Genomic DNA, 24,896 nt, shown 5'->3' with positions numbered 1-24,896 from the left:
GGACTTAAGGGCCCCTCAGATGTCCCCTGACAGGAGAGCTCTCAGAGCTGGGAGTGCCATACCTGCTGGCGGAGGGTGCAGTTGACGCTTGGCAACCGCAGGGAGGCCCAGGAGCCCTGCAGGGCAATCTTGGGGAGGGTCCCGGCACCAGCGGCCTTCTCCTGTCCTTTCTGGCTGGCGGCCACAGCAGGGTGGAAGAACTCGGCCGGCATGGGCAGGAGTGGGTTGGAGGCATCCGGGGAGAAGGGGCTCGGGGGCGCTGCTGGGGAGGGAGAAGAGGGAGCTGGGGAGCAGGCTCAGGCCCCTGAGGCGGGTTGGCAGGAAAGGGCCACTTAACAAACTGGCTGTGAGACCGCGGGCTCCCTCTCTAAGCCTCGGTGTCCCCTTTGTGAAAGCAAGAGAGGAACACCGAGCCTGCCCGTGTGAGTCCTGGGAGGATGGGCACTTGGCAAAGGCACAGTTTCTGGAGCCAGGCAGACCCAGGCTCAAGGCCCCCTGGGTTCCTTCCTCTGTGAAATGGGGACCAGCTGCCCACCTCGAGGAGTGGAGAGAAGGCTATAAGAGCAGGAGGCAGCTGTGGAGCTCCCAGCCCCGTGCAGAGCACTGCTCACTGTGACAGTCACCCCCCAGGTCCTGACACCCAGGAGGTCTGGCCAGGCCTGGGGGCCCCCCTAGGACAGCAGGCAGGATGGCAGACCAGACAGAGTGCTGGGGATGGGGAGGGGCAAGGAGAGGGCGAGGGGGAAATGAGAGCTGGGGCCGGTCTTCGGGGGCAACCTCTGTCCACGGTCCCCTCAGTGCCTTCCAGGATGAAGATGGAAGCCTGAGTGTCCCCAGGTAGGGGGATTCCTAATCTATGTCTTATTATGTAAGAAAAATGCTAATGAACGGTTAGGTAAAGAAGATGGGATTTCGTTGGATCAGAAAGGCTCTTGGGTCCTGTGCCCCAACTTTTGGTTCGGGAAGTCTGGGGTCTTGGCCCCTCAGCCATGATGTCCAGTCCAGAGGCCGTCAGCTTTAGGGAAGGTCCTCGGAAGTCACTCTACCCCCAGCTCCTGGAAAGCGCTCAGGGCCAGGCCTCCCAGAATAGCACTTGGGGTGAGCTCAGGATCTGGGGGCCCCTCTTCTGCTGAGCTCACCCCTCTGCCCCCTTCCCCAGCCAGTGCTGTGAAGCCAGATCCCATCACCCTCCAACGGGACTGGAAGTGAAGGTAAGTCCGTGATGGACCAGTCAACTGAGTCCTCCGTCCTCTCGCCCAGAACCCAGCCACAAGCCCAAAGAGCAAACAGAGGATGCTGAGGGTGGGGCTTTGTACGAAAGGGCTGTTGAGGACAACAGGCTTTCTGTTGTTCAGCATCACCTCGTGTGACGATCTGTGGGATAAACACCTCTCGAATTCAGCTCTAGAAAAACCCTTCAATAATTAGGCAGCTTTCATTCTGCTTGACGAGCTCTGTGTGCCAACGTGTTTCCTCTTTCACCACAGCTCCTAGGACACTCAGCATGAATCTTCCACTAGCCTAGACTTCTGGTATAATTATGATCTCATTTCTATCAGGCCTGAGATTCCTATCTTTTATTATCAGTTATCCATCTCGTTCTTTCTGGACTCAATATAATAGTTTAGGCAAAAACACCAAGGAAAAAACTCAGCCCGCCCCCTCTGAAGCCAACACCCGAGATCAGGGCTGTGGGGAGCTGACGGGGCTCCCACCCCTCACCTTGGTTGCTCTCGTGTTTCAGCCAGGACCGGACGGGGTTGAATGGGATCGACTCCATCTCACACAGGAAGTTCTCCGGATCCGACGAGACAGCCGTGTTGGATAAGGGGAAGAAGCATTCACCCAGGTCCCCTATCCGCATCGGCTCAGGCGGGTCCGGCTCACCCTACAGGAAAAGGGAGGTGAAAGGGGCAGGATGGTGGAGGGGGGACAGCCTGCCACAGCTGCTTTCATGCCCTTGCTCTTCAGCCCTTTGCTTGGTCGCTCTCACTGCCTGGGATGGCCTTCTCGCCTCGGCTACCTGGCCAACAATCATCATCTTCCAAATCCCGGGTGAAAGGGCCCCGCCTCCAGGAAGCCCTCTCTGATGTCCCAGGCAGGTAGCAGTTTCCCAGTCACTCCCCTCATGACTCTGAGATCCTTGAGGGTCTTCCTTGTCTCTGTAGCCAAGTGCCTAGTTCAGACCCTGGTCAGTAAAAAAGCCAAGTCTAGGCGGGTGAAGGCACCAGAAGCCTGGCCAAGCGGCTGCAGGGCCTCCCTGTGAGCATGACCCTGGGCAGGTCCCTTCCTGTGGCTGAGTCTCCGTTCTTACAGCCATAAACGAGAGAGTAACCCCTCCTTCTGGGGCCTGGCACCCAGAAGCTGCCAGCCTTCCTTCCTGGCACTCCCTGGGCCCTAACCCTTCTCAACCCTGCAGCCCAAGGCGACCTCTGCACAGTAAGCTCCTCAAAAGCTGCCTCAATGTCCCCTCCAAGGCAGATGAGCCCCTACGAACTGTCCTTTGAGTCCTAATAAAACAGCACCCATCTAAGCCCAACGAGGCCCTAGAAACTGTGCACCCCAACATACTGTGTGGAAAACAGTGCAGGGGTGCAGGAGATACAGGAAGGAGCTGTAGGAGCTGTCAGCTGTCAGGGAGGGGATGGGGGGCAGGGAGGGGCTGGGAAGATCCACTCCCCCCATCCCAGCCTTTCTGGAGCTGATGGAGGACAGCCCTGGGGGGCAGTGGTGCCAAACCCAGGCTGCCCCAGGAGTCAGGGGTCAGGGGGACCGAGGCTCTCTTAGGGCAGGGCCACTGCACCCCAACCTCAGGCCAGGGGCTCCCTCTCTCATCCCTGAGCTGGGGCAAGAACGACTTGGCCTTGAGGTCACAAGCCAGGTGGCACACCTCCCCTGCCCGAGTCTGCAGGATCAACATAGTGGCCCTTCCAGCCCTCCTGGCCTCCTCAGACTGACCGCCTCTAGGGCAGAGGTTGGGGACCAGCCCCAGGGCTGGCTTCCCTGCTCTGCCTTGCCCGGCTGTGTGACAGGACAAGCTAACTCACTTCTCAGAGCTCTCATGTCCTCACATGTGAAATGGAGCCACATTATCGCTGCCACACAGAGCTGGGGAATGGACACACTGAGTGCAAGTAAAGTCTGGCGCACAGTAGGTGCTTGTGCCTGTTTCAACTCTTCAGCCTTAAGGCCCCCTTGTAAGTTTGGCCCGCCAGGGACAACTCCCATTAAATGGATCAAAAACATCCAAGCTACAGTGAGTGGCCAAGGCCACTTGGATGCTGTGATTGGAGCCCTGGCTGGCCTCGTTGCTGTGTGGCTTCAGGTAAATCACTCTGCCTCTCTGTTCCCAGCCCTCATCTGATCAACAGGAGACGAGGGCCCAGCACACAGTGGGTGCCACTTAAGTGGTGAGCCAGGAAGGAACAGTGTTCCGGCACAGCAGGCAGAGGCCAGGCTCAAGGACAGACCCGCCTGCCCAGGAGCCCACTGGGCGCTCACCTTGCTGTCTCTGGGGCCAGGTGGGCAGGCTGCGGGGTCCTCCAGACTCAGGTCATCGCCAAGCAGGATGGACGAGGACCTGTCTGAGTTCAGGGAGAAGGCCTCTGTCTCGGCCAGCTGCACCTGCAGGGAGAGGCGGCAGCGTCGGGTCCCCCCTGGGGCTGGGATGGGGCAGTCCGGTCCTCCAGAAAGATGCAGGGCAGTGGTCAGAGAGGACCAGAGATCTGAGCACAGACAGCATGTCCACCTTGTGCAGGAACCCAGCCTGGGCAGGGGGTGGGAGATGACACGAGGGTGTCACAGCCTGCAGAGTGCCACGCCTGGGCTGGGCTGGAGGGCAGGTGAGCTGCCGTGAGCTGTGAACCAAAGCTGGTCTGCTTGCCCCCAGGCCAAGTGCCACTCGAGGCTGGCTGGGTCTAACTCACCCGTGGCCCTGTGCAGGCTACCCGCACGCGCAGAGGTGTTTGCAAGCCCGGAGGACCCTGGGGAATTTGAAGCCACTTCAGGTTAGGGGGGTTCCCAGGGGCTGGAACACCCCTGGGGACGAGCTCAGGGCCCCACTGGGGAGAGGGGAGAGGGCCCGCCTGAGCCTGCACAAGACAGGCCCAAGGCCACTGGACGCCCTGGGATGCCCATCCGGGAAACTCCACCTGGAGTTTGTCACAGAAAAGGCAAACTGCACCAGAGGTGACACATGGGCTTCCTGCTGGCCCCAGCAGCCCACCACCAAGGTGGGCCCTTTCTGAGCACCCACTGTGTACAGACACAGAGAGGGGCCTCGCAGCTCCTGAGGCCACGCCACAGGCCTGCACTGAGCGGACGGACAGGCCAGCCCGGGCTCGGGGAGGCAGGTCTGCCACAGCCCCCGGGCAGCATCGGCCAAGTCGGCCCAGCCAGGCCTCCGCCCAGAGCCGCTCTCCCCTCCGGCTGGTCCCCCACCCCGAGGCCCCAGCTCCCTCCGGGGCTGCCACTACCTCCTGCTTGTCATGGTGACACTTCTCGCAGCTGGCCGGGGAGGAGTAGTGGTGGAAGATGGAGCCGGACAGGTTGTCGATGATGGTCAGCTCCCCCTCCAAGGAGTCCTTGATGATTAAAGAGACGCTGTCCAGCCACAGGTTCTCCTAGGCGGACGGGGACGGGGTGGGGACAGGCGGGATTATCGGCCGGGTCGGGACGGCGGGGTGGGTGGGCACAGCTGCCCTCCTGGTTCTCTGCCTGTGGCCTGGGCCCGACCCCTCATCACAGGGTCGCCCCTTCAGTGGAGCCGAGCAAGTGGGGCCCGAAACGACAGAGCTTTCTGCCCGAGGCCCCCGCCCAGCTGCCCTCCCAGCCCTCTGCGACCCCGCTGCCCTCTCCGGGCCCCGCCCACCTGGGCTGGCGAATAGCAGTTTCGGATCAGGTGGCCCTCGGCGTCGCCCGCGCTACCCGCCCCTCCTGGCCCGCGGCCAGGCACGTGTGCCCCCGGGGAGCCGGCAGGTGGCCGCGGGCCGGGGCCCAGGCCGTGGGCAATCTCCAGCTCCAGCTCAGCGTCCATCTCAGCGTCCTCCTGGGCCTCCTTGTTGCTGTCGTCCAGGTGCTTCATGAGCACGGCCACCACCACGTTGATGAGCACGAACTGGGCCGTGAGCACAAAGCTGACGAAGTACAGCGGCGACACGAACTGCAGGCTGCTCAGGCAGCTGCGCTCATCATGGGTGCAGTCCCGCAGGGTGTCCTGCACCCGGCGGGGCGGGGAGGCAGTGGTGAGGCCCGGGGGCCTCCAGGCGCAGGCCTCATCTCTGTCCTCACGAGCCCCTCCCCACCCAGTCCAGGCCAGACCGCGGCCAGGGCCGAGGAGCCTGCGCTGGGTGATGGGCAGTGAGGCCAATGCCGAGCGCCTGGCACCCGGGGGAGTGGGCCCCCAGGACCCTCTGGCCCTGGGCAGAGTCCTGTCCCCTAGAATCTGAGCACTGACCCCAGAGCAGCACTTAGGGGCAGACAGAGACCCTGGCCTTATCTCCACCTCACTGTGCTTCAGGGTCCCGGGCAGGTCCCTCTGCTTCTCTGTGCCCTGCACCCCCCTCCCGCTGGGCAGGCAGAGGGCCCGGGAGCCCTGGCTGTCAGGACCCGGAACCCAGCCCAACTCTCCCTCCCCAGCCCACCCACGTGTACCTTCATGATCCCGTTCCAGTTGTCGCCAGTGGAGACCTGGAAGAGCGTGAGGAAGGCCATGCCGAAGTTCTCGAAGGTGGCGTGCCGGCTCATGCCCTCACACGGGTTCTCGTCATTGCAGACTGGAAGGAGAGTGGGGTCAGCCCGGACCGCCCTGCACTGCTGCCTCGGCCTCATCTCAGAATCCCACGACAACCTCAGAGGTGCGTGCAGACTGTGCCCAGCCCACAGATGGAGAAACTGAGGCTCAAGGAGGTGCCACACAAGCTGGCACTCAAATTCCGGTGAGCCTGGCTCCTCCCTCCACCCAGGTATCAATTCCTGAGAGAGACGATGGGGTGGGTAAGGACCAATGCCCAAGGGAGCCCCACTTTCTGGAGCCAGCCCTGTGCAGGGCTGGGCTGGATGTGGGCTGTGTTGCCCTTGGTCTGTGCCCTGGCCACTCTGCCTGCTGGGGCGGCACTGGCTCTGGATGGGCACCGGCAGGTGGAGCCAGAAGGGGCATCCCTGAGAGGCCAGACAGTTGGGGGGCCCCAAGTCGGCGGTCCACGGCACAGGCCTGGGTGTGCCTGTGGACCCAGGCTAGCGTCTCTCAAAAGCTGCTATTCACACTGGGAGGGGCACGTGGATGGCTGAGGGTCGCCCATCCATCCCCCCCCCAGGCCTGCTCTGGGGGCATCTCCCCAATACAAAGACCTTCATGGCACAGTCTGGTGGGGGAGTGTGTCTCAGGCCTCCCCACCCCTGCCGAGGCCCTCCACCAGACCTGTTCCACGAAGCCCCCAAGCCCAGGCCTGCTTCAGGCGTCACGCACCCAGCTTCCCGAAGAGCTCCACTCCCAGGGCAGCATAGATGAAGAAGAGCAGCATGAAGAGGAGGCCCAGGTTGCCCACCTGTGGGGACAGCAGGTGGGACTGGGCAGGGCCTGGGGAGGTGGCGGGCGGCAGGCTCCAGGCAAAGGACCAGCCTGAGGGTCGGGGCAGCTGTAACATTTCACCAGGCTCTGTGTCCGTGTCTGCCACCCCTGCACGACCTCCTGGAGGGCAGGCCAGGTCCGGCACAGAGCACAGGACAATAATAAAACACGTGTGGAGCCTTTGCTGTGAGAGGCCCAGTTTCAAGCACTCCACGTTCATTACTGCACACAGGGATCTATGAACTCTCTTTTACCTGCATTCTTCAGGGGAAGAAACAGATGTACCGAGAGGTGAAGTACTTGCCCAGGGCCACATCGCTAATAAGTGGTAGGACTGGGATCAAGCCTAGCAGGCTGGCCCCAGGGTCCATGCACACAGTCGCTACACCTGTGTGTGGTTAGTACCATCCCACAGATGAATGGAGAGAGAGGAAAGGAAGGTGCAGCAATAATGCCACCTCCTCCACGAAGCCTGCCTGGATTCCCTCAGGCAGACCAGGATGCAGTCTGACAGCATGAGAGTAACTGGTGTGTCCCTGTCACTGTCTCTGCCAGTCTGGGAAGTCCTTGAGAGCAGAGACATGGCTGGATTAATTCAGATCTGCTTCCTCAGGCCAGCATGGGCCCCGGCCACAGAGCGGAGTGAACATAGGAATCATGCAAGACTGGGGGCCCCGGAAGCCTCCTGCAAACGCAGCCACCCCCATCCCACAGCTCCTGTGGGAGAAAAACATCACAGATTCCAAACCTATTTCAAATCTATCCATAGTCCAGAGACCGCCTTTAATTCGTGTTATGGATGAGATAAGGGTCAAAAACGTTCCTGCCCTAGAAATGAAGTATCTCTAAGAACCCTCAGAAGACCCGCGTGAATAGAACCCGAGGATGTCTGCGTTAATTGCTGAAAAATAAACCACGTTAATCACAGACTCTTAATGCTTCTCTGCTGCAGACAAGGGTTTCCTTCCAATCTGTGCTACAATCACACCAACAGTGTCTAATTAAATGATTCTCATTCATTAATGAAACAAGCACTCATTGAGTACCTCTGAGGCCAGATGTGAGGCCCCGACTGCCGGAAGGAATCCGGCAGGGCCTGAGCCTCAGCGCAGCTTCCCACCCTGTGCGGGCCCAGGTCAGCATTTCTTCAACCTCACCTTTCCTACCAGCTCCCCCTCTTCCCTGCCCTCAGCATCTCCGAGTCTGCACGGCTACAGCAGCCTCCTCAACGGCCTCCCTCCCTCCAGCCTCTCCCTCAATCCATTCTCCTCACGGTCACCAGAGCAACCTTCTTAAAGGCAGCTCTGCTTGAGGCCTCCCTTATCCAGACCCTCCCGTGGCTCTCATTGCCCACGGGACAAAGCCCAGGCCTGCTGTCTTGACATCTAAGGCCTGTGTGATCCAGCCCTGCGGACCCCCTCCCAGCCTGATTCTCCACCCCGACTCCAACCACACAGAAAACAGACCCCATTTGCATATTCTGCTTCCTCTGCAGGGAAGACCCTCTCTCTGTCTTTGCCTGTTAAATGCCTCCTCCCCACCCCCAATACCCAGATCATGGGTCACCTCCTCTGAGAAGCCTTCCCTGATGCCTCCTCCCTCTGAGTGCCTGAGGCAAAGCCTGGAAGGATGGGGCTGAAGTTTCATTTTCGTATCACTTTACACAGAACCGAGGAAATGTCCAGGGTCAGCTAGCAGATGCTGAGGGGTAAGTCCCTCACCCCAATACCGCATGGTTCTTGGCACATGCATCTCTTAAAGTATAATTACTGTCACGTGTCTCCTACTCGAAGCTGGGACCTCCTAGGCATCTCCACGTGCCCTATGCCAACTCAGTGCTGGCCTGGGAGCCACCCTAGCATGGCCAGGGGTCAGAACAAGGGGAAAGGGGTAGGGGAAGGGGCAAGGAGGCCAGGCAGGCTGGGGGCACACTCGCCACCCCCGTTTCCATCCTTAGCAGACGCTTACCTGGCACTTCCTGTGATCCAGGCACCGTTCAGGGCTTTTTAAGCTTTAACCATTTTAAACCTCACAACACGCCTTTGAGGTCAGCGCTGATACCATCCCCCATTTCACAGGCAAGAAAACCAAGGCACGAGAGATTGAGTCACACACCCAGGCTCTCACCGGGGATGAGGCTTTGACCACAGGTCAAAAGGGCTTGAGTCTGGGCTCCAACCCACTTCCTGTCTACACCCTAACCCCCCAGCCCAGCACTCACCCCCCATCTCCCATGAGACAAATTCCTCTGAAGGGATTTCATGTTAGGAAAGACCACAGCTCTCTGAACGAAGGCCCTTGCTTTCCACCCAGACCTGCTGTAAGCCGTGTCACTTTCCCTTTGCAGCTAGGCTGCTGGGAAGCTCACACCAAACTCAAGAACGGAACTCATTAACATCCCTAGCCCAGGTTCCTGAGAGGGTTAGCTTTGCTTTCACCTGCCCTGGGCTGTTAATCTTTTATCCTCATTTTTAGCATGCTGTATCCGTGCCTTTTACTTTAAGACACTTAAAGTTCCTTAAGACTAGGTGAGTCATAATGAATAAATGAATGCATATGAGGTTCACCTCAGAGTGAGGTGAGACCACACTGAGGGGAGGGGGAGCTGGGGCTGCAGAATTCCGAGGAGGACGAAAGATGCACCCTCTGTGGCCCTGACCCATCTCCCCTCCGGTCACCAATGTGGGGGGCTTTCCTAACTTCCCAGGGTTCTCACCCAGGTCAGGGTTTCATGCTGTCCCCTCCTAGAATGTCATATCTGTCACCTCTCCATCCACATCACCACCTCTCCTACCAAGCCACCTTACAAGGTCAAGCTCAAAGTGCCCTGACGCCTTCCCTGATTCCCCAGTGTGAGGGCCTCTCCCCACACCGCCCTGAGGCCTCTGTCTTCCCCTCCAGGCTGGTGACTCCTCAGGGCAGAACATGGGCGCTCAGCGGCAGCCCAGGGTCCGGTACACAGCAGGCGGGGGCAAGCGCTTGGCGAGTCAGGGAAAAAGAAGCAGAGGGGACCCCGCCCATCTCACAGCCCCTGGCTCACATTTGCTTCTCTGGAGGTGGGACTCTGCCCTGGCTCCGGGCAGCTCTGGAGAGAAGGGAAGTCAGGGCCCATGCGCCCCAGGGCCCCAGAGAGGGGCCACAGGGGCAGCTCTTACCTGGGGCAGAGCTTGCACCACGGTGTCCAGCAGGGCCCGCATCCCCGTGGCCATCTTCAGCAGCTTCAGCACTGTGGGCGACACCCAGCCCGGCCCACTCAGCCCGGGCCAGTGGGGACAGGCGTGTGCACGTATGTGCTCGTGTGTGAATGCAGGAGAGTGAGAAAGTGGAGGAGCGTGAAATCAAGGACCACAGCTCTGCGATGCCGTACTACAAGCACGTGGGTTCAGCTGAACAGGGCAGTGAGGCCACAATGACCGACGCGTGAGTGGCCCTGGGGTCTCTCCCTTTCCCTCTGGCTGGAGAGGGCCCCAGTATTACTGCTGAGTTTCTCCACCTGCCCCTTCACCACTTCAGAATCTGGGGGCAACATGCAGGGCAGGTGGAAGGGTGAGCATTGAGGCAGGAGGCTTTTGAAAGAAGTGTGAGGACAGCCTTGGGGAGAAAGGGAGGCTTCTGGGAGAAGGAAGAGGATTTCAAGGACAGCGCGTCCCAGGCAGTGCTGGAGAAATGCTGGTGAGGACCCAGTGTCTTCCCAGCTGCACTGGGTTCCTTTCAACCGAACCTGAGACTGGACCACAAGGACCAGGGTGTTATATGGAGGGGGTGTGCAGGGTGCAGTACAGAGCTGTCAGGACAAGGGTGCGTGTGTGCCCACGGGACGGTTGGTTGAGTGTGTGTCAAGTATGGGCTCCTCCTGGCTCCTGTTCCCCTGCTCAGCAGGAGGCCCGTGCTGCCCCGCAGCCCTCCCCCACGGGTCCCTCACCCCGGGCGATGCGCAGGACCCGCATGATACGGATGATGGTGGGGTTGATGGGCAGCGCCGCGTTGATCTCGATCTCCTCCAGCGTGATGCCCATCACCGACAGCAGCACGATGGCCAGGTCCAGCTGGTTCCACCTTCGCGGCCGGGCAGAGGAGGTCAGGAGTGAGAAGCAGGGTGAGGAGCACTCGAGGTTAGATACGCCCCAGCTGGGAGGAACTTCCCAGCTCTCCACCCTCCTGCCGTGGCCCAAGGGGATCCCTAACAGCCCCTCCAGATCCCAAGGGTTCCAGCTCCTTCTCTGCCCCCCACAGCCTCTGATCCCTCAAGCAAGAGGCTGACCAGGCTAAATGAACATCTCTGGCCTCTGCGGGGAAAGAGGAATGGGCTCTGACTCCTAGGTCTGAATCTTGAGCCAGATGCTCCCCCTGTGTGGCCTTGGGCTAGTCCATCAACCTCTCTGAGCCCAATGTGTTCCCTCTGAAAAGGACTAGCATGAGATATGGCCTGCTCTGCCTGTGGGGTATGGAAGACCCACAAGAGATGGGCTGAGGAGGGCTTGGCAGAATGCCCTGCACCCATCAGGGCTGTAGGCAGCACACACCTGGGGTCCCTGGCCATCAGTGGCCAGACACTTATTGGTTCCCCTCCTCCAGCTGCTCCAGGCTTCCCCAGAGGTCAGGACTGCTTCCCCATCCTGCAGCCCACTCTCTGCTGCCCCAGCCCAGCTGCTCACCGGTCCTTGAAGAAGCGCCTCAGACCAAATGCCACCAGCTTCAGCACAGCCTCCAGCACAAAGACAGTGGTGAACATGTAGTTGCAGTACTTGAGGGCTGTCTCCAGAGACTGCAGGGGCAGCAAAGAGAAGCATGATCCAGGCCCCATGACCTGTCCCCCACCTTATTCCAGCCAGAAAATCTCTGCCTTTTAAGGGGAAAATTTACTCCATTCACATTTAATGCAATGATTTACATATCTACTTTCATGCTTTCCACCTTACTTAATGTGTACGATTTACTTTACATTGCTGTTTTCTTTTCCTTATTTCTGCTGGCTTGGTCCAATTGCCACTCTATGGAGGCAGTATGGGGTAATGGTTAAGGGTTGTGGTTAAGAACCAGACTGCCTAGATTTGAATCCAGACTCAGCACTTACTCCTTATTCACTGTGTAACCTTGGCAAGTCACTTGACCTCTCTGGGACTTAGTTTTCTGATCTATGAATTGGGGATGATAATAGCACCCCCCTCAGAAAGTTGCTATAAAAATTAAATGAGGTAATAGCCCAACACCGGACAGAATAAATACTTGGTAAATGTGAACTATTACTATTCTATTTCTTCATGTTAATTTAGAAGTTCTACAATTACTGTTCCATTCCACCAGTGGTTGCCTTCCTTTTCCCTGCACTTATAATATTCCTCTCCTACCATTTAAAATAAGATACTAATTCTTCATCTGAAGGCTCTGCTCTCCCCTCCTTCCCCCACTCCAGTAAGTCTTTAAGAAGACTTGCCCCTACGTACCCCTCACGTGTCCCTCACGCACACCGCCTGCAACTAGCTGGGAACTGGTCACCTCTCCTACCGCAGTGTTTGCCCCCAGCGGTCCTGCCCCTCCCCCAGGCTCCACATGCCCCGTAGTGGTGGAGCCAGCTGGCAGGCCCTGAATGCAAATCAAAGCTCCAGTCCTGCCTCCACCGCTCACTGGCTGAGTAACTTGCGCACATTTTATCTCTCTGAGCCTCGGTTTCCTCATCTACAAAAGCCTCCCCCAGGCACACCTTAGGATTGTTGTGAGGATTAGAGAGTTAATATCTGCAGTGTGTCCTGCAGAGTCACACTGAACATACCACAGCTACCGTCACCCATGTTCAAGGCTGGGTCCAAATGCCATCCCTCCTGCCCTCACCCCCGCCCCACCCCGCTCACGAGGACCGAGTGACCTCTCCCTCTCACTCCTCTGTCCTACCAGGCCCTGTGCCTCCTGAGCACAGGACCCCCGGTGGGGACGGTTCAGCCCCTGGGGTGGGGCCTTGCTGAGGACCCAGCCCCACCACGTGGCCTCGGGCCAGAGGCCGGGCTCACCGTGGGCTGGTTGTAGTGCTCCAGGGACATGGTGACCACGTTGAGGCAGATGATGCAGGTGATGAAGATGTCCAGGTAGTGGCTGGTGCACATGGAGTGGATGAGCAGCCGTGTGGGACAGTAGGTGGCATAGTAGGGCAGCCGCTGGGCCTCTGCAGGGGGTGTGGGGCGGCAGGGGGAGAGCGGCACAGACCACAGAGGGTTGGGGCCACGGTGGAGGCAGAGCACACGGAGCGCGAGGTGGAGGGGCAGGAGGAAGCCAGGGGGAGAGGTGCCAGTCTGCCCCAGGCCCTGGGAATCAGAGTTAGGTCTCTTCCCCCAAGCCAGAGCGCCTTGAGGGAAAGGGGTAGGACGTGAGGGAAGGTGGCAGAGAGGGCGCTGATTCTCCCCATCGTGCCCACGTGGGGGGTCCGGTCTGCTGGGGGCGGGGCATCAAGGCTCTGCCCTTGCCCTCTTCCTGGACTGAGCTGCCAGAGTCTCGTGCAGGTGGGCAGTGGGGTCACCATCAGACTCTGGGCGGACACCGAGAGGAGTCAGGTCACCTGGACAGGTGGGTGCTGGGGGAAGGGCAAGGCCAGGGGCCTGGGGGCCATATTCTCTGTTCCCTTCTGGCTGCAAAGGCCCAGTGGCCGGGGTCACGCCCTGGCCTTGGCCCCTGAGCCCCGCCCCCCGCGTCACCCACTCACTCCGGCGTTTCTTCTCCAGGCGCCGCAGCCGCTTCTCCTCGCGCCGCCGCGCCTCCTCGGCCTCCTGGTGCTGCCGGCACTTGTGGAAGTTCTCCACCACGACGCCCACGAACATGTTGAGCACGAAGAAGCTGACGATGAGCAGGAAGGAGATGAAGTAGAGCAGCATCCAGGGGTTGTGGTTGGGCACCGGCTGCGGGGACCAGATGGGGCTGAGGGAGGCTGCTCGGGCACCGGGGGGCCCACCGTGCAGGGCGCGCCCCACCTGGCCGAGCCTCCGTGCGGTGGGGGCACCGGCAGCAGCCTCCTGGGCAGCTGGGAGATTTGAAGGAGGCAGAGGTAGGAAGTGCCCACCCTGCTTGGCACAAGTATGGTGCTCAGCAAAGAGAGCCCTCCCCTTCCCCGCCATCTGTCTTCTTCCTCTCACCCACCATCCATCCGTCCGCCATCCACTTATTCATCCGTCCACTCATCATCCGTCCATTTACCCACCCACCCTCCTCTCCATCCATACACTCATTCCTCCATCTACCCATCCATCCACTCACCATCCGTCCATTTATCCAACCATTCACCCATTTATTCATCCATCTAGAAACAAGGCAGGAAACAAAGCAGCCAGCAGAGGAGAGAGCGCAACCCTGATGGAGTCTGTGTGTGTGTGCGCGCGTGTGTGTGTGTGTGTGTGCGTGTGTGTGTGTGTTGGTAGGGGTGGCAGGCAGGAGGGTACAGACTAAAAAGTGGAGGAGGATGTCTCCACGTGCTCTATTCCCCCCACATCCCCAAGTCCCACCTCTACCTCCAGCTCTAGAGTCTACGGGGTGAGGCCCGAGAGGCCAAGAGCCCGAGCCTGCTTACAGGCCTAGGCGCTGCCCCCAGCCCCGATTCCTTCACTGAATGGGCCCTGTCGTGACCAAGACAATCTCCCTGCTCCTTCTCCCGTGGCCCCCACAGCCATGACACTGCCAACCCTGGTCAGCCGCGTGTCTTGCCTAAAGTCCCAGCCTAGCCCCAGAGGGGATCCCCACTCTCAGGGGGATCTTGGGAGCGAGGGCTCAGGCCTCCTCTCGGGCCCAGCCTCCTCCCTGACCCCTTCCACCTCCCACTCCTAAATCCATCCTCACCCAGCAGCCCCGCGAAGCTCCCGCAAGCTCACCTCGCTCTAACCCCTTCACTGACACCCACTGCGCTCAGCTACGCTCCACCCCCGGAGGCGTGCACAGGTCTTCCTGACCTTCCCACCCTGCTTCCCCGCGCCAGCCGCCTCCTCCCACACCCTCAGTTCTCCACACACGGGCTCTGCAGCCCTCCTGGCGGGGCCAGCTCGCAGCGCTCGCCCTGCACAGAGCGAGGCAGACAGAGCAGTGACTTACACCAGCCAGGGAGTGGCCCTCGTGGGGCAGGGTGCAGGCCAGGACGAGGAGGGGCGGGCTGTGGCTGACAGTGGGAAACCCCAGCTTCAGACCCCGGGGCCCCAAAGACACCGTGTCCCTCCCCGACTGCCCGGGCGGGACCTGGCCCAGCCACGCCCACCTGCTGGTCCACAGCAACAGCGTCCAGTCCATTGTACATGATGTTCACCCAGCCGTCCTTGGAGGCCAGCACAAAGAGGGACATCAGGGCCTGGAACCCGGGAGGAAAGGGTACAGGGGCAATGGGCGCAGGCAGTTCGGGCTGCGTCTGCCCCCTCCACAGCTCTGGGAGGCAGAGGGACAAGACCTTCCCCAAGCCCAGGGCAGAGCTGTGTCCTCAACCAACAAACCTTCTCTGAGGGTGCCCTGCGGGCCTGCCATAAGTCCTGCAGGCACTGCAAGAGAGTGAGACTGGGCCGGGAGTCCTGGGCTCCAGTCTCAGCTCTGAAATTAACTGCACAGGAAAATTCACGAGGCCTTTTCCTCTCACCCACGGAACGGCGCTAACACTTCAGTGACTGCCTGCCATGCTGGCTGGGAGGGTCAGCGGAGACTTTAAACTGGAAGGTTCCTGACAAACATGTGGGACCCTGCCACCATCACGCCAAGCTTGCCTCTGGCACCTGAAAACAGGAGCTCGTGAGAGAAATCAGGACCAGCCCAAGCTCGGCCACTCACTGGCTGTGTGACTTAATGTCTCTGGGCCCCGGCTTCTTCGCCTGTAAAGGGCAATAATTGCTCCAACTAACAGATTTTAGAAACAGAGGTGATGCCCAGGAGACAGCCAGCCAAGGCTCCTACACAGACGGCAGGCCGAAGCATCCTCAGGATAGGTCTCCTGCCCTGAACTGGCCCCTCCTTCCGGCCCACCCAGGGCACAGACCCATCCTCTTCCCTTCCAGGCGGGAATGGTGCTGAGGGCTGCCTGGAAAGGGCTCAGGCCCAGGAGGAGGGCAGGGCAGGGAAAAAAGAGGGAGCCCTCCCTGCCAGGGAGGTACACGGAGCCCTCACACACCAAGGGGGCAAATGTCCCCGTGAGCCCCTGGATCACAGAGGCCTGAAGTACAGACGGCCTGGAACCTTGGAATCACAGACCAGCTGTCACTGATCCCAATTTACAGATGAGGGCACTGAAGCACAGAGAGGGTCAATACTGGCCTGAGGACACACAGCTGATAAATGGCCCCACAAGGGATCCAAGGTTTCGGGCCATGCCATAACCTCCCACGTGGCTCTGCAGGCTGAGAACACCCTACTCAGGGGTCCCCGGCCATCAGCCTGGCATCAAGCATGCCCAGAACGGGAAAGAGCTGGGGATGCTCCGTAGCGGCCCGGCCTGGGCCTGGCGCTGAGGTCAGGGAGTCAGGAGCACGATCATAAAGGGCCCCCAGTGGCTTTCCCTCAGCTCCTGGAACATCTCTTTTAAAACATTGTCTCGGGACTTCCCTGGCAGTCCAGTGGTTAAGACTCCGCGTTTCCAATTCAGGGGGCGCGTGTTCGATCCTTGGTCGGGGAACTAAGATCCCACATACTGTGTGGGGAGGCCAAATGAATAATTAACACTTAGAACAAAATAAAAATCTTTTAAATTAAAAAAATAAAACATTGTCTTACCAACCACTGAGTTGTTAAGAACTTGAAAATGTACTACTTCTGGAGAATCTGGAGGGGTGGGGTCACTGGGACCCAGTTCCTGACCCCGTTTCCCGGCCACTTACTGCCCCTCTGAGGCCCCACAGCTCCTTTCCCAGGGGCCCCGGGGAGTGGAATCCCTGGGGATGAGCGCTTCCATGGATACAGTTGGACGGTCCTCAGCAGAGAGGCCCGGGCCCTGGGCCACCCAGAGTTGGATCCTTGCTCCCTTCCTGTGTGAACTGGGGAAGGCACTCCCAGGCTGGTCATACCCAGTCACCTAGGTGGGCCCTCAAGAAACAGGAGCAGTTTGGGGGTGGGGGGAGCTCTTTGGAGGCAGCCAGCGGGGGGCTCTCATCTGGGACACGACTCAGATGGCCGAGCCTGGAAGGCCCCCAGGAGAGGGGACCAAGGGCAAAGCAGGAACTGGGCAGGGGCCTGCCTGCCAGCTGGAGCAGGGACCAGAGGAGATGGGTGATGGGAGAAGAAACCCACCCTGGGCCAGAAGCTTGATACACTTTAGTCTCTGCCACAGCCTGTATGGTGGCCTGTAACACTCCCATTTTACCAACAGGGAAACTGAGGCTCAGAGAGGCCACACCTACAGTAAGTGGCAGAGCCAGGATTCACACCTGGTCTGGCTGACTCCAAAAATGCCTGTCTGGGCACCCCCCCCGGGCAGGGGGTGGGGGCCAGGAACCAATGTCCACTAAAGCACTTCCTAACTGCCAGGCACCTGCTGGACACTCTGTATTCACGGTCCCTCAGCCTCACGCTACCTGCCAAGTGAGTTCTACCCCTACCCATTCTGCAGAAAAGGAAATCAAGGCTCGCAAAGCAGAAGCCCTGGCAGGGGGGGGACTGGAGCCTGGTCTGTAATCCCAGGGCTGTCGGCACCAAAGAGCTGTCACCCCAGCCACCGGGGATGGGTCCGGTCAAGAGCAGAAGGGGGCACTCACCTGGCCCAGATTGTCGAAGTTGTACTTGTGGTGGACCCAGCGGTAGTTGGCGGCCACGCAGTCGGAGCGGTTGGTGATGTTGCGGGTGTCTATGCCCAGACAGTGGTAGAACTTGCCCTTGAAGAGCTGGGGGCAGGGACACGGGTCACAGGGTTAGTGACCATCTTGCCAGTGCTCCCAGGGGGTGGAGGGGGGAGTGCAAATCAGAAGAGGGCCCCGCCCCTCGGGGTCACTTCCTCCTTGTACGGCCTGAGCCAACCACTCCATCCCACCGTCTCTCCAAGTCCCCCAGCAGGAAGCGGGGCTGCTCGCATCCCATCTAACGAGTGAGGAAACTGAGGCCCGGTGGTGTCAGGAGATTTTCCCAAAGTCATTTGAGGTTTAAGAAGGGGCAGAGCCAAGCTTCACACCCTGGTCTGTCTGATTCTTACTCTTCCACAGACCCCAGAGATCAGACACCAGTACCCACACTGGGGATTCGGGCAGTGACTCCACGCGAGGAAGTTGCCTGTACACCCCCGAGAGACAGAGCGACGTAAAGGGACGCTCTCTAGGGACCCAAGCCCTCTCCATGTCAACTGCCTGGAAGGGACAAGGCCACTGTCCACACAGGGTCCACACCAAGCCCGTTCTGCCCAGGAGGCCACGCTGTGAATCTCTCAGCAACCCCAAAGGACACCTGTGCACGGGGTTCCTCCAAACCTACAGCCCCAGACACAGGACCAGGTGGGGAGCCTGGGGGCCTCAGCACAGGGTTCAGACCCTCAAGAGATAGGGTCTCAGCAGCAGCTCAGACCGCAGAAGGCCCAGGTCACTCTGCCACCCCCCAGCACACACTCTGTTATCTGCCCCACTACTCGCTGTCCCCCCCGAGGCCTCATTCTACACCCGGGCTGGGCCCCAACCCCAAATCTGAGTCAGCTCAAGGCCCTGCCTGGGTCAGAGACCCTCCATGACCCCTACCCCAGAGGAGCCAAGCCCCAGCTCCTTAGCTGCCATTCCAGGTCTCTCCCCACTCGGCCCGGCTCATCTCTCCATGCCAGCCGTAGCCCCGGGGCTCTCTCTCCACACGTGCCCTGCTTGGTCCCGCCTCCCCACACGTTGCCCATCTGCCCCTGACACACCTTCCCCCCGCCGTGACCTGCCCAAACCTCCTGTCTTTCAAGGCCCAGTGCCAAGGCCACCTCCTTCAGGCGTTTTCCCCACTGTCCCCAGCCCACCCCTGGGCTGCCATTTACCCAGCCTGCCTTGCAGTCAGCCATCTGGGCCGTGTCTGTCTCCCTCCCTGGAATGGGAGCTAACTGCTGGCAGGGACCATGGCTGCTCCACTAGGGCCACCTGGCACAAGGTCTGGAGAGCTGGGCAGGAGTGTGGAGCCTCTTCCCCGACTGCAGAGCCCACCCCATGCCCTGCCCCGCCTGGGTGCCCCTCACCTGCACCCCCAGGATGCCGAAGATGATGAAGAAGGCACAGCAGATGAGGACGATGTTGCCGATGGGCTTGAGGGAAGAGATGAGCGTCTCCACCACCAGCTTCAGGCCAGGCGCCCGGCTGATGACACTGCAGGCAAGAAGGGGTCAAGGGTACCGTTAGCCGTCAGCCAGGCCTGAAGACAGCCCCTGCTAGGCCCAGAGTCACCAGAGCAGAGGCTCCCAGGCTCCAGATCTATATGAACAGCAAGGCACTGTGCTTTCACCCCAACCCCTTGGGATCCACACCACACCCTCCTCTAGATATTAACGCCCAGAGATGGCAGTGAGCCACGAAGGACTCACAGGGAGTGGGTAGCAGCCCTGGGGGCCACCTTCAGCCCCGCCTTCCAGCACCTGCTCCAGGCTCCTCCCCCAGGAGCGGGGCCCACAGGTGTGACCCTGGCCCTGCTCAGCTGGTGCTGGACACAGGCTATGGAGGACTGAGTGGGTGTGGGTGGCCAGACCGAGGGGTTCACTTAGACCCTGGGGGCGTCCTTGGACAGTGCAGGGTGCCCCCATCCTCGGGTGCGAGGGTCCTCACCGCAGGGGTCGCAGGGTGCGCAGCAGCCTCAGGACCCGGAGGACCCCCAGGATCTTGGCTCCCCCGGCCGAGGCCAGGGACACCACAATGTCGATGATTGACACGAAGACAAGGAAGCCATCCAGCACATTCCAGCTGCTGCGCAGGTACGCCTGCTCACCGAAGTACAGGCCCAGCGAGACCACCTGGGGGAGGGGCGAGGGGCGGGGTCAGTCAGACTCCTCGGGAGGGTGGAGCGAGATCAGACGGGCGAGGGGCAGAGCCAGGTAGGCATGGGAGAGCCGGGAGCAGTGGGCTGGAGCGGACACGTGCCCTGCCGCCCCCTCTGAAGGCGGGCTATAGGTCTCCCTCTACCCAGGGAGCCACTCCCTGAAGCACCCCATTCCCTTCTCCCTGCACATCTGGTTAACCCAACTTGAAGCCATGTGCTCTGGGAAGCATCCTAGACAGAACCCTACCGCTGTGCCCTGCACCTGCAGCAGGTACCTCCACGACACTGGAAATGGGCTGTGAGCTCCTGGGCAGCGGGCACGAAGCTGACCGCATCCCACCTTCCCCAGTCCTAGGAACCCAACCCAGTGGCTGGGACCAAGTGGGGGTGAGCCTCCAAGGCCACCTGTGGAATGCTGTTGAGGGGCAGGTGAGTGACAAGCGGAGCGGGGCTGGGCCAGGGGGAGGAGAGGTCCCAGGTGAAGCCAGGTACCTTCAGTGTCATCTCGCCCACAAAGATGGCTGTGAAGATGTAGTTGGACACAGTGAGGAAGATGCGTTCCTGAAAGAACCAGGAGATGCCATGGATCCAGGGTCTCCCGGGATTGGTCTGCCTTCAGCCGAGGGGCACCCAGGAGACGCCGCCGCTTCACAGTCCAAGGAGGCGGCCCCTCTCCAGAGGCAAGCTCCTGGCCACATCCCCCTCCATGGCATCCCCCTCCATGGCATCCCCCTCCATGACTCTCCATGGAGAGCATCGCTGGGCTCTCCAACCCTCCCAGCCCAGCATGCTGTCCCTCAGCAGGCCCTGGGGACCTGTCCCTCTGCCGCGCTCCTTCCACCGCCCGAAAGCCCCAGCCACTCACGGTGCTGCCGGCCTCAATCTGGGGCCGCTCCAGGGCGATGGTGATGCAGTTGAGGAAGATGAAGGCCAGGACGACATAGTCGAAGAGCTTGTGGGCGATGATGGTCTGACACAGGACGCGGAACCTGGGCAGGGTGGGCAGGGGGCCACGTGAGTGTCAGTTTGCCCCTTACCCTGGCCAGGAGGAAGGCCCCAGGAACACATGAGAGCCAGGGTGGCCTGGAGGAAGCTGGCCCTTCTTTTCTCTGGCCACGCAACAGGGGGCGGCTTTAGGTCTCTGCTCAGGATGCCCACCTGAAGCCACCTCTGCTGACCACACTGCAAGCTCCTGGCACCCGCCTGGCCCTGGCAAAGCTTTTCAAACACTGGCCCGAACCTCTAAGCCTTGTCCTCCGGCTGCATGGACACATTGTCTGATAGCCCCAGCTTCTGCCCCCAGGCCTTCCCTCGGGCTGCTCCCTCCACCTGGACCAGCCTCCCCCTCCTTCCCACCCCTTCTTCATCTACAGAACGCTGTCTGCCTCCAAAGCCCAGCACAAAGGCCTCCTCCCCCAGGAAGCCTTCGGATGCCCCCCTCCAGATGGAAGCACCCCAGGTTACCGGAAGATTTATCCAACCTGGTGCCCAGCACAGGATGGCCTAGACTAGAGGAGATGCCCAGGAAAGCCCCCACACGAACCCCTTCCTCCCCAGCAGACCCCCCACTACAGGGCCGGAAGGCCCGCCCCCTACCTCCCCACCGCGCCCTGCCAATGGCCCTGCTTGGCTTGCCAGAAATCTCTCCCTCCCAAACCTGTCAAACCCCTACTCTAACGCCACCCTGAGCCTGGCCCTGCCCACCTGTTCTCGGGGGAGAAGAGGTAGACAGACCAGTCCTCGCGGACTTCGCACCAGTCAGGCTTGTAGACGTCAATCATCTTGCGGACGCGGAAGCACAGAGTCTGGCAAGGGGAGGACGGGGTGCTGGCGGGTCAGCGCTGCCCAGAGCCGCTCATATCCACCCACCCTGACCATCCAGCAAAGTGGGGACGCTGGATGACCTCCGAACTCTCCCAGCAAGACCAGAACCCTCACCCCACCCAGGGCGGTCAGGGAGGGCTTCTCTCCCAGGGGCGGGCCCAGCTCAGAGGTGTTCCGGCCCCGCCCCCTCTTCACCCACCTGAAGCCCTCTCCCCATGGCCAGGGTCCCCCTTAGGCGGGACCCCTGTCGGTCCCTCCCACTCCAGCGCCACCTCTCGACCACTCCCCGTTGCGTCCCAGCTGACCTCCTCGTGGTACCCTCCGTGGCCCCCAGAGCCTCGCGCACTCACGTAGTCCATCTCCTCTTCGTCCTCCCCGGGATCCCGGCGGTCGTCCATCTTGGTGAAGACGTCCTTGGCGATGCTGGGCATCCTGCCATTGCAGTCCTCGTGCCCGGGGACCGGGCCTGCCGCCCTCCAGGCAGTCCGTGGGTGGGTGCCCACGGCGGGCACCAGCTCGGCCAGGTCCACCGAATCTCTGGTGTCGAGGGACAGCGTCCGGCGGTGGTGGCAGTGACGGTGCGCCAGGTGGGGACCATGCTGCGCTTGGTGGGCGTGCGGGGTGTGCGGGGCGTGCAGGGCGTGCGGGGGCGCGGCCCGCAGCGGCCCCTCCTCCCGGGCACCTTCGCAGGCCCGGGCGCCGCCGCTGCGCTCTGCCGCTGAGAGCAGGGACTCGTGCTCCGCCGATGGGGGCTTGTGCTTGAGGCTGTTCCAGCTGGAGCGACGGCTGGCCCAGGCCCCACTGCGGCCCCACGGCCCGTGATAGGAACTCCGAGAGCTGGACTGGGAGGAAGCCCGGGGCTCCGGTCAGCGCCACCACACACACCCACGGTTGTGACTGAAGGGAGCCTGCACACCTGCTGAGGCCCAAAGAGGGCTGCCCACCTGGCCAGTGGGGGACAGAAGGGGCTAGACCCCAGAGGTCCTCTCCTTGCTCTGCCTCTCACTCCATCCACATCTACAGACACATGGGCACCTCCCCTGTGTGGCTATGTCCCTCCTGCCACCTCCCTTCCCTTGATAACAGTACAGTAAGTCAGGGCATCTTCCCATTTTACAGGAAGGGAAACTGAGGCTCAAGAAGGGCTGTAACTTGGTCATGGTTACAAAGTTTGGCAGTGGCAGAGGCCAGATACAAGCTCAGGCCTGCCCAACCCCAAGGCCCGGCTCTTAACCCTACACGTTGCTGCTAAAACAAAACCCACCTCTCTACACCAGACCCACAGGCACCATTCGTTCATTCACTCACTCATTCCTTGTTGCCAGGTCCTGCTCTGTCCCTGGGCACCCAGGAAGGCAACAGACATGGTCCCTGCCTGTTTCTGCCTGTTTCTAAGCCTAGGTACCAGTCTGAGGCTGGACTGGCAGACACTTCTCAGGGTCCCTCAGCACACACCCAGCAGGGAGTAGCCAACCAGAGCACCCCACGAGGACTCACCAGGGAGCGCTGGTCGTAGCTCACCCTCCCCAGTGACATGACACTGCTCTTGCGGGAGCCCAAGGCCATTAGCACGGGGTCTGGCTGCAGCGAGAGGCGGGGGGCGGATGCTGCAGCCCCAGTGGGGCCCAGATGTCCACCCAGTGGGAGATTGGGGTCCAGGTGCCCATTGGGGGTCATGGGGATTGGGCAGAGCTTGGGATCTGGAGGGTTCAGATAGAGACAGAGGGAGGAGCAGACAAGAGGACAGAACAAGAGCAAAAGAAGCCATGAGACAAAGAAACAGACAGGGACAGTAACAGAAATGAAGAGTTTTTCTGGAGAGACCTCCTCCACCAGGAAGTCCTCCTGCTTGGACCCCGTCACGTGTGCCTCCCCTCTGCCCCATTTGCAAGGCTCTCAGCTTTATTTTTGGATGAGTGGATCCCTTGCCTTCTGTGTTCAGGGCCAGCCCCGAGCTTCACCCAACATAGGAACCTCACTCCCATGCCCAGTGCAGGAAGAAGGCAGAGCCTGCTTAGCCCGGTTACTGAGAAGGACACACCCTGGGCTGGGAGGTTTCCAAGCTGCGCAGTGGTGCTAAACAAAACCCAGGCATCCTGAGGCCCAAGGCTCTTCGCTACAGGCCAGCTGTATGGAGGGGTGAGGGTGGGCTGCAGCCACCCCTGTGGCTAGAATTCAGGAGAGCCATGAATGTCACTGACCTTTGGAGATTTAGCAATTCTTTCAATTATAAACGTAAACAAGAAACCATAGAGAATTAGCAGTCCCGAGCCTTGGCTTGAGGGGAAACCAGATGCTGTGCCCTCTGTCCAACTAGATCTGGGGAAGAGTCCTGGCCTCCTAGGTGACGAGTGGAGGTCCGTTTACCTCCGCCACTGTCCAGGCCCTCCTGGAGCTTGTCAAACTCCTCCATGTTGGATGAGCTCTGGTCCTCGTCCGAGTAGGAGCGATTGGCGTCGCCCTGGGAGACCGTCCCTCACATTGGAACAAAAGTCAGCTTAGCCCTTCCCTCCCTCCTGAATTTTTCAATGGGTGTTTTCACCCCCCCACATTTTACAGATGGGGAAACTGAGGCTCAGAAAATGGAAGCGAGAAGCTAACGAGGACCTAGGCCACAAACCCACATCTGCCTGATTGTAAGTGTCCCCAAAGCCTCAGAAAATGAAGGAGGCAGGATCCAGAATCCCAGATCTTGGGGACTTTAGGATCTCAGAGATGGAGAAGCCTAGGCCTACACCCCTGGGGGAGAGGCAGGGATCCTAGATGCAGATCTCCCCCCACTTGCATGCCTCCTGTGATGGGAAGCTCATCACCTCACTGGCAACCCCCTCCTCTGGAGACCTGTTGCCTGCTAGATGTTTGAATCGCAGTCCTCCTCCATCCAGACCACCCCCCGCCCAGTCTCGTGCAGGCCCCAAAGGGGTGCTTCCTCCACCAGGGCCACAGTCACCTCCGCCTGGAAGCCCTCCACCAGGATGGCCACCAGCAGGTTGAAGAGCACATAGTTGCCGAAGGTCATGAGGGCAACGAAGTAGAGGGAGGCCCAGGGGGAGGTGGAGGCCATGCCATTGTAGAGGACGACGTTCCAGTCCTCCTGGGTAAGGATCTGTGCGGGGAAGGGGGAGGACAGCTCAGGCCCCCCAGCCCACTGGGTGCCCTAGGTGCAGGCACCCCGCAGCCCATGAGCACCTACAGCATCCTCTCACACACGCTCGGGCACACCCAGGGTCCTCGAAAACCGCGGCCCTAGCTGGGGGCAGAGCCGCAGAATCACGCACGTGCATGTGTGTGTGTGCGCGCACACACACACACACGCACACGCACACCTCTTCCTGCTGCCCGGCCCGCCCACACCCTCGAGGCCTATGTCACACACTCCTGCCCTGACACGTGCGCCCCACGGACCGGTGCTCCCTCCTGGCTGCTCCCCAGCCCCACCCTCTCAGCACCGTATCCCACCACCCAGGGCACAAGCCCACCCTGCCTTCTCCCCTTGTTCCTTCTGCCCCCACCCCACCTGTGTGTACACACCCACTCAACCATGGCCACAGTACACGTGCGGAAATAGTCTCGGGGAAGAATCCTA

General features: G+C 60.5%; 1 protein-coding gene across 6 annotated transcripts in view; it reads right to left on the bottom strand.

The window, feature by feature from the left end:
• CACNA1I (calcium voltage-gated channel subunit alpha1 I) overlaps positions 1 to 24,896 on the bottom strand; it is a 118,549-nt gene that overhangs the window by 5,677 nt on the left and 87,976 nt on the right. The window contains exons 14-37 of one of the 6 annotated variants that reach the window (XM_067698153.1): positions 24,261 to 24,416; positions 23,678 to 23,771; positions 22,808 to 23,010; positions 21,661 to 22,152; positions 21,191 to 21,291; positions 20,352 to 20,475; positions 19,979 to 20,047; positions 19,276 to 19,460; positions 18,696 to 18,822; positions 17,263 to 17,388; positions 14,793 to 14,882; positions 13,260 to 13,452; positions 12,574 to 12,725; positions 11,224 to 11,333; positions 10,491 to 10,624; positions 9,724 to 9,794; positions 6,467 to 6,545; positions 5,653 to 5,774; positions 4,871 to 5,215; positions 4,476 to 4,622; positions 3,927 to 3,983; positions 3,502 to 3,624; positions 1,723 to 1,888; positions 63 to 262 (exon numbers count right to left, since the gene is read on the bottom strand). In XM_067698153.1, coding sequence (XP_067554254.1) covers positions 63 to 262; positions 1,723 to 1,888; positions 3,502 to 3,624; positions 3,927 to 3,983; positions 4,476 to 4,622; positions 4,871 to 5,215; positions 5,653 to 5,774; positions 6,467 to 6,545; positions 9,724 to 9,794; positions 10,491 to 10,624; positions 11,224 to 11,333; positions 12,574 to 12,725; positions 13,260 to 13,452; positions 14,793 to 14,882; positions 17,263 to 17,388; positions 18,696 to 18,822; positions 19,276 to 19,460; positions 19,979 to 20,047; positions 20,352 to 20,475; positions 21,191 to 21,291; positions 21,661 to 22,152; positions 22,808 to 23,010; positions 23,678 to 23,771; positions 24,261 to 24,416 — 3,666 coding nt within the window. The remainder of the gene's footprint in view (positions 1 to 62; positions 263 to 1,722; positions 1,889 to 3,501; positions 3,625 to 3,926; positions 3,984 to 4,475; positions 4,623 to 4,870; positions 5,216 to 5,652; positions 5,775 to 6,466; positions 6,546 to 9,723; positions 9,795 to 10,490; positions 10,625 to 11,223; positions 11,334 to 12,573; positions 12,726 to 13,259; positions 13,453 to 14,792; positions 14,883 to 17,262; positions 17,389 to 18,695; positions 18,823 to 19,275; positions 19,461 to 19,978; positions 20,048 to 20,351; positions 20,476 to 21,190; positions 21,292 to 21,660; positions 22,153 to 22,807; positions 23,011 to 23,677; positions 23,772 to 24,260; positions 24,417 to 24,896) is intronic. The other 5 variants (XM_067698154.1, XM_067698155.1, XM_067698156.1 and 2 more) reach the window with 5 other exon arrangements.

This window comes from Pseudorca crassidens, chromosome 11, assembly GCF_039906515.1.
Source record: "Pseudorca crassidens isolate mPseCra1 chromosome 11, mPseCra1.hap1, whole genome shotgun sequence".
Taxonomy (NCBI): Eukaryota; Metazoa; Chordata; class Mammalia; order Artiodactyla; family Delphinidae; genus Pseudorca; species Pseudorca crassidens.
Note: the sequence above shows the minus strand (reverse complement) of the source record. Positions and strands in the feature narration are given on the sequence as shown.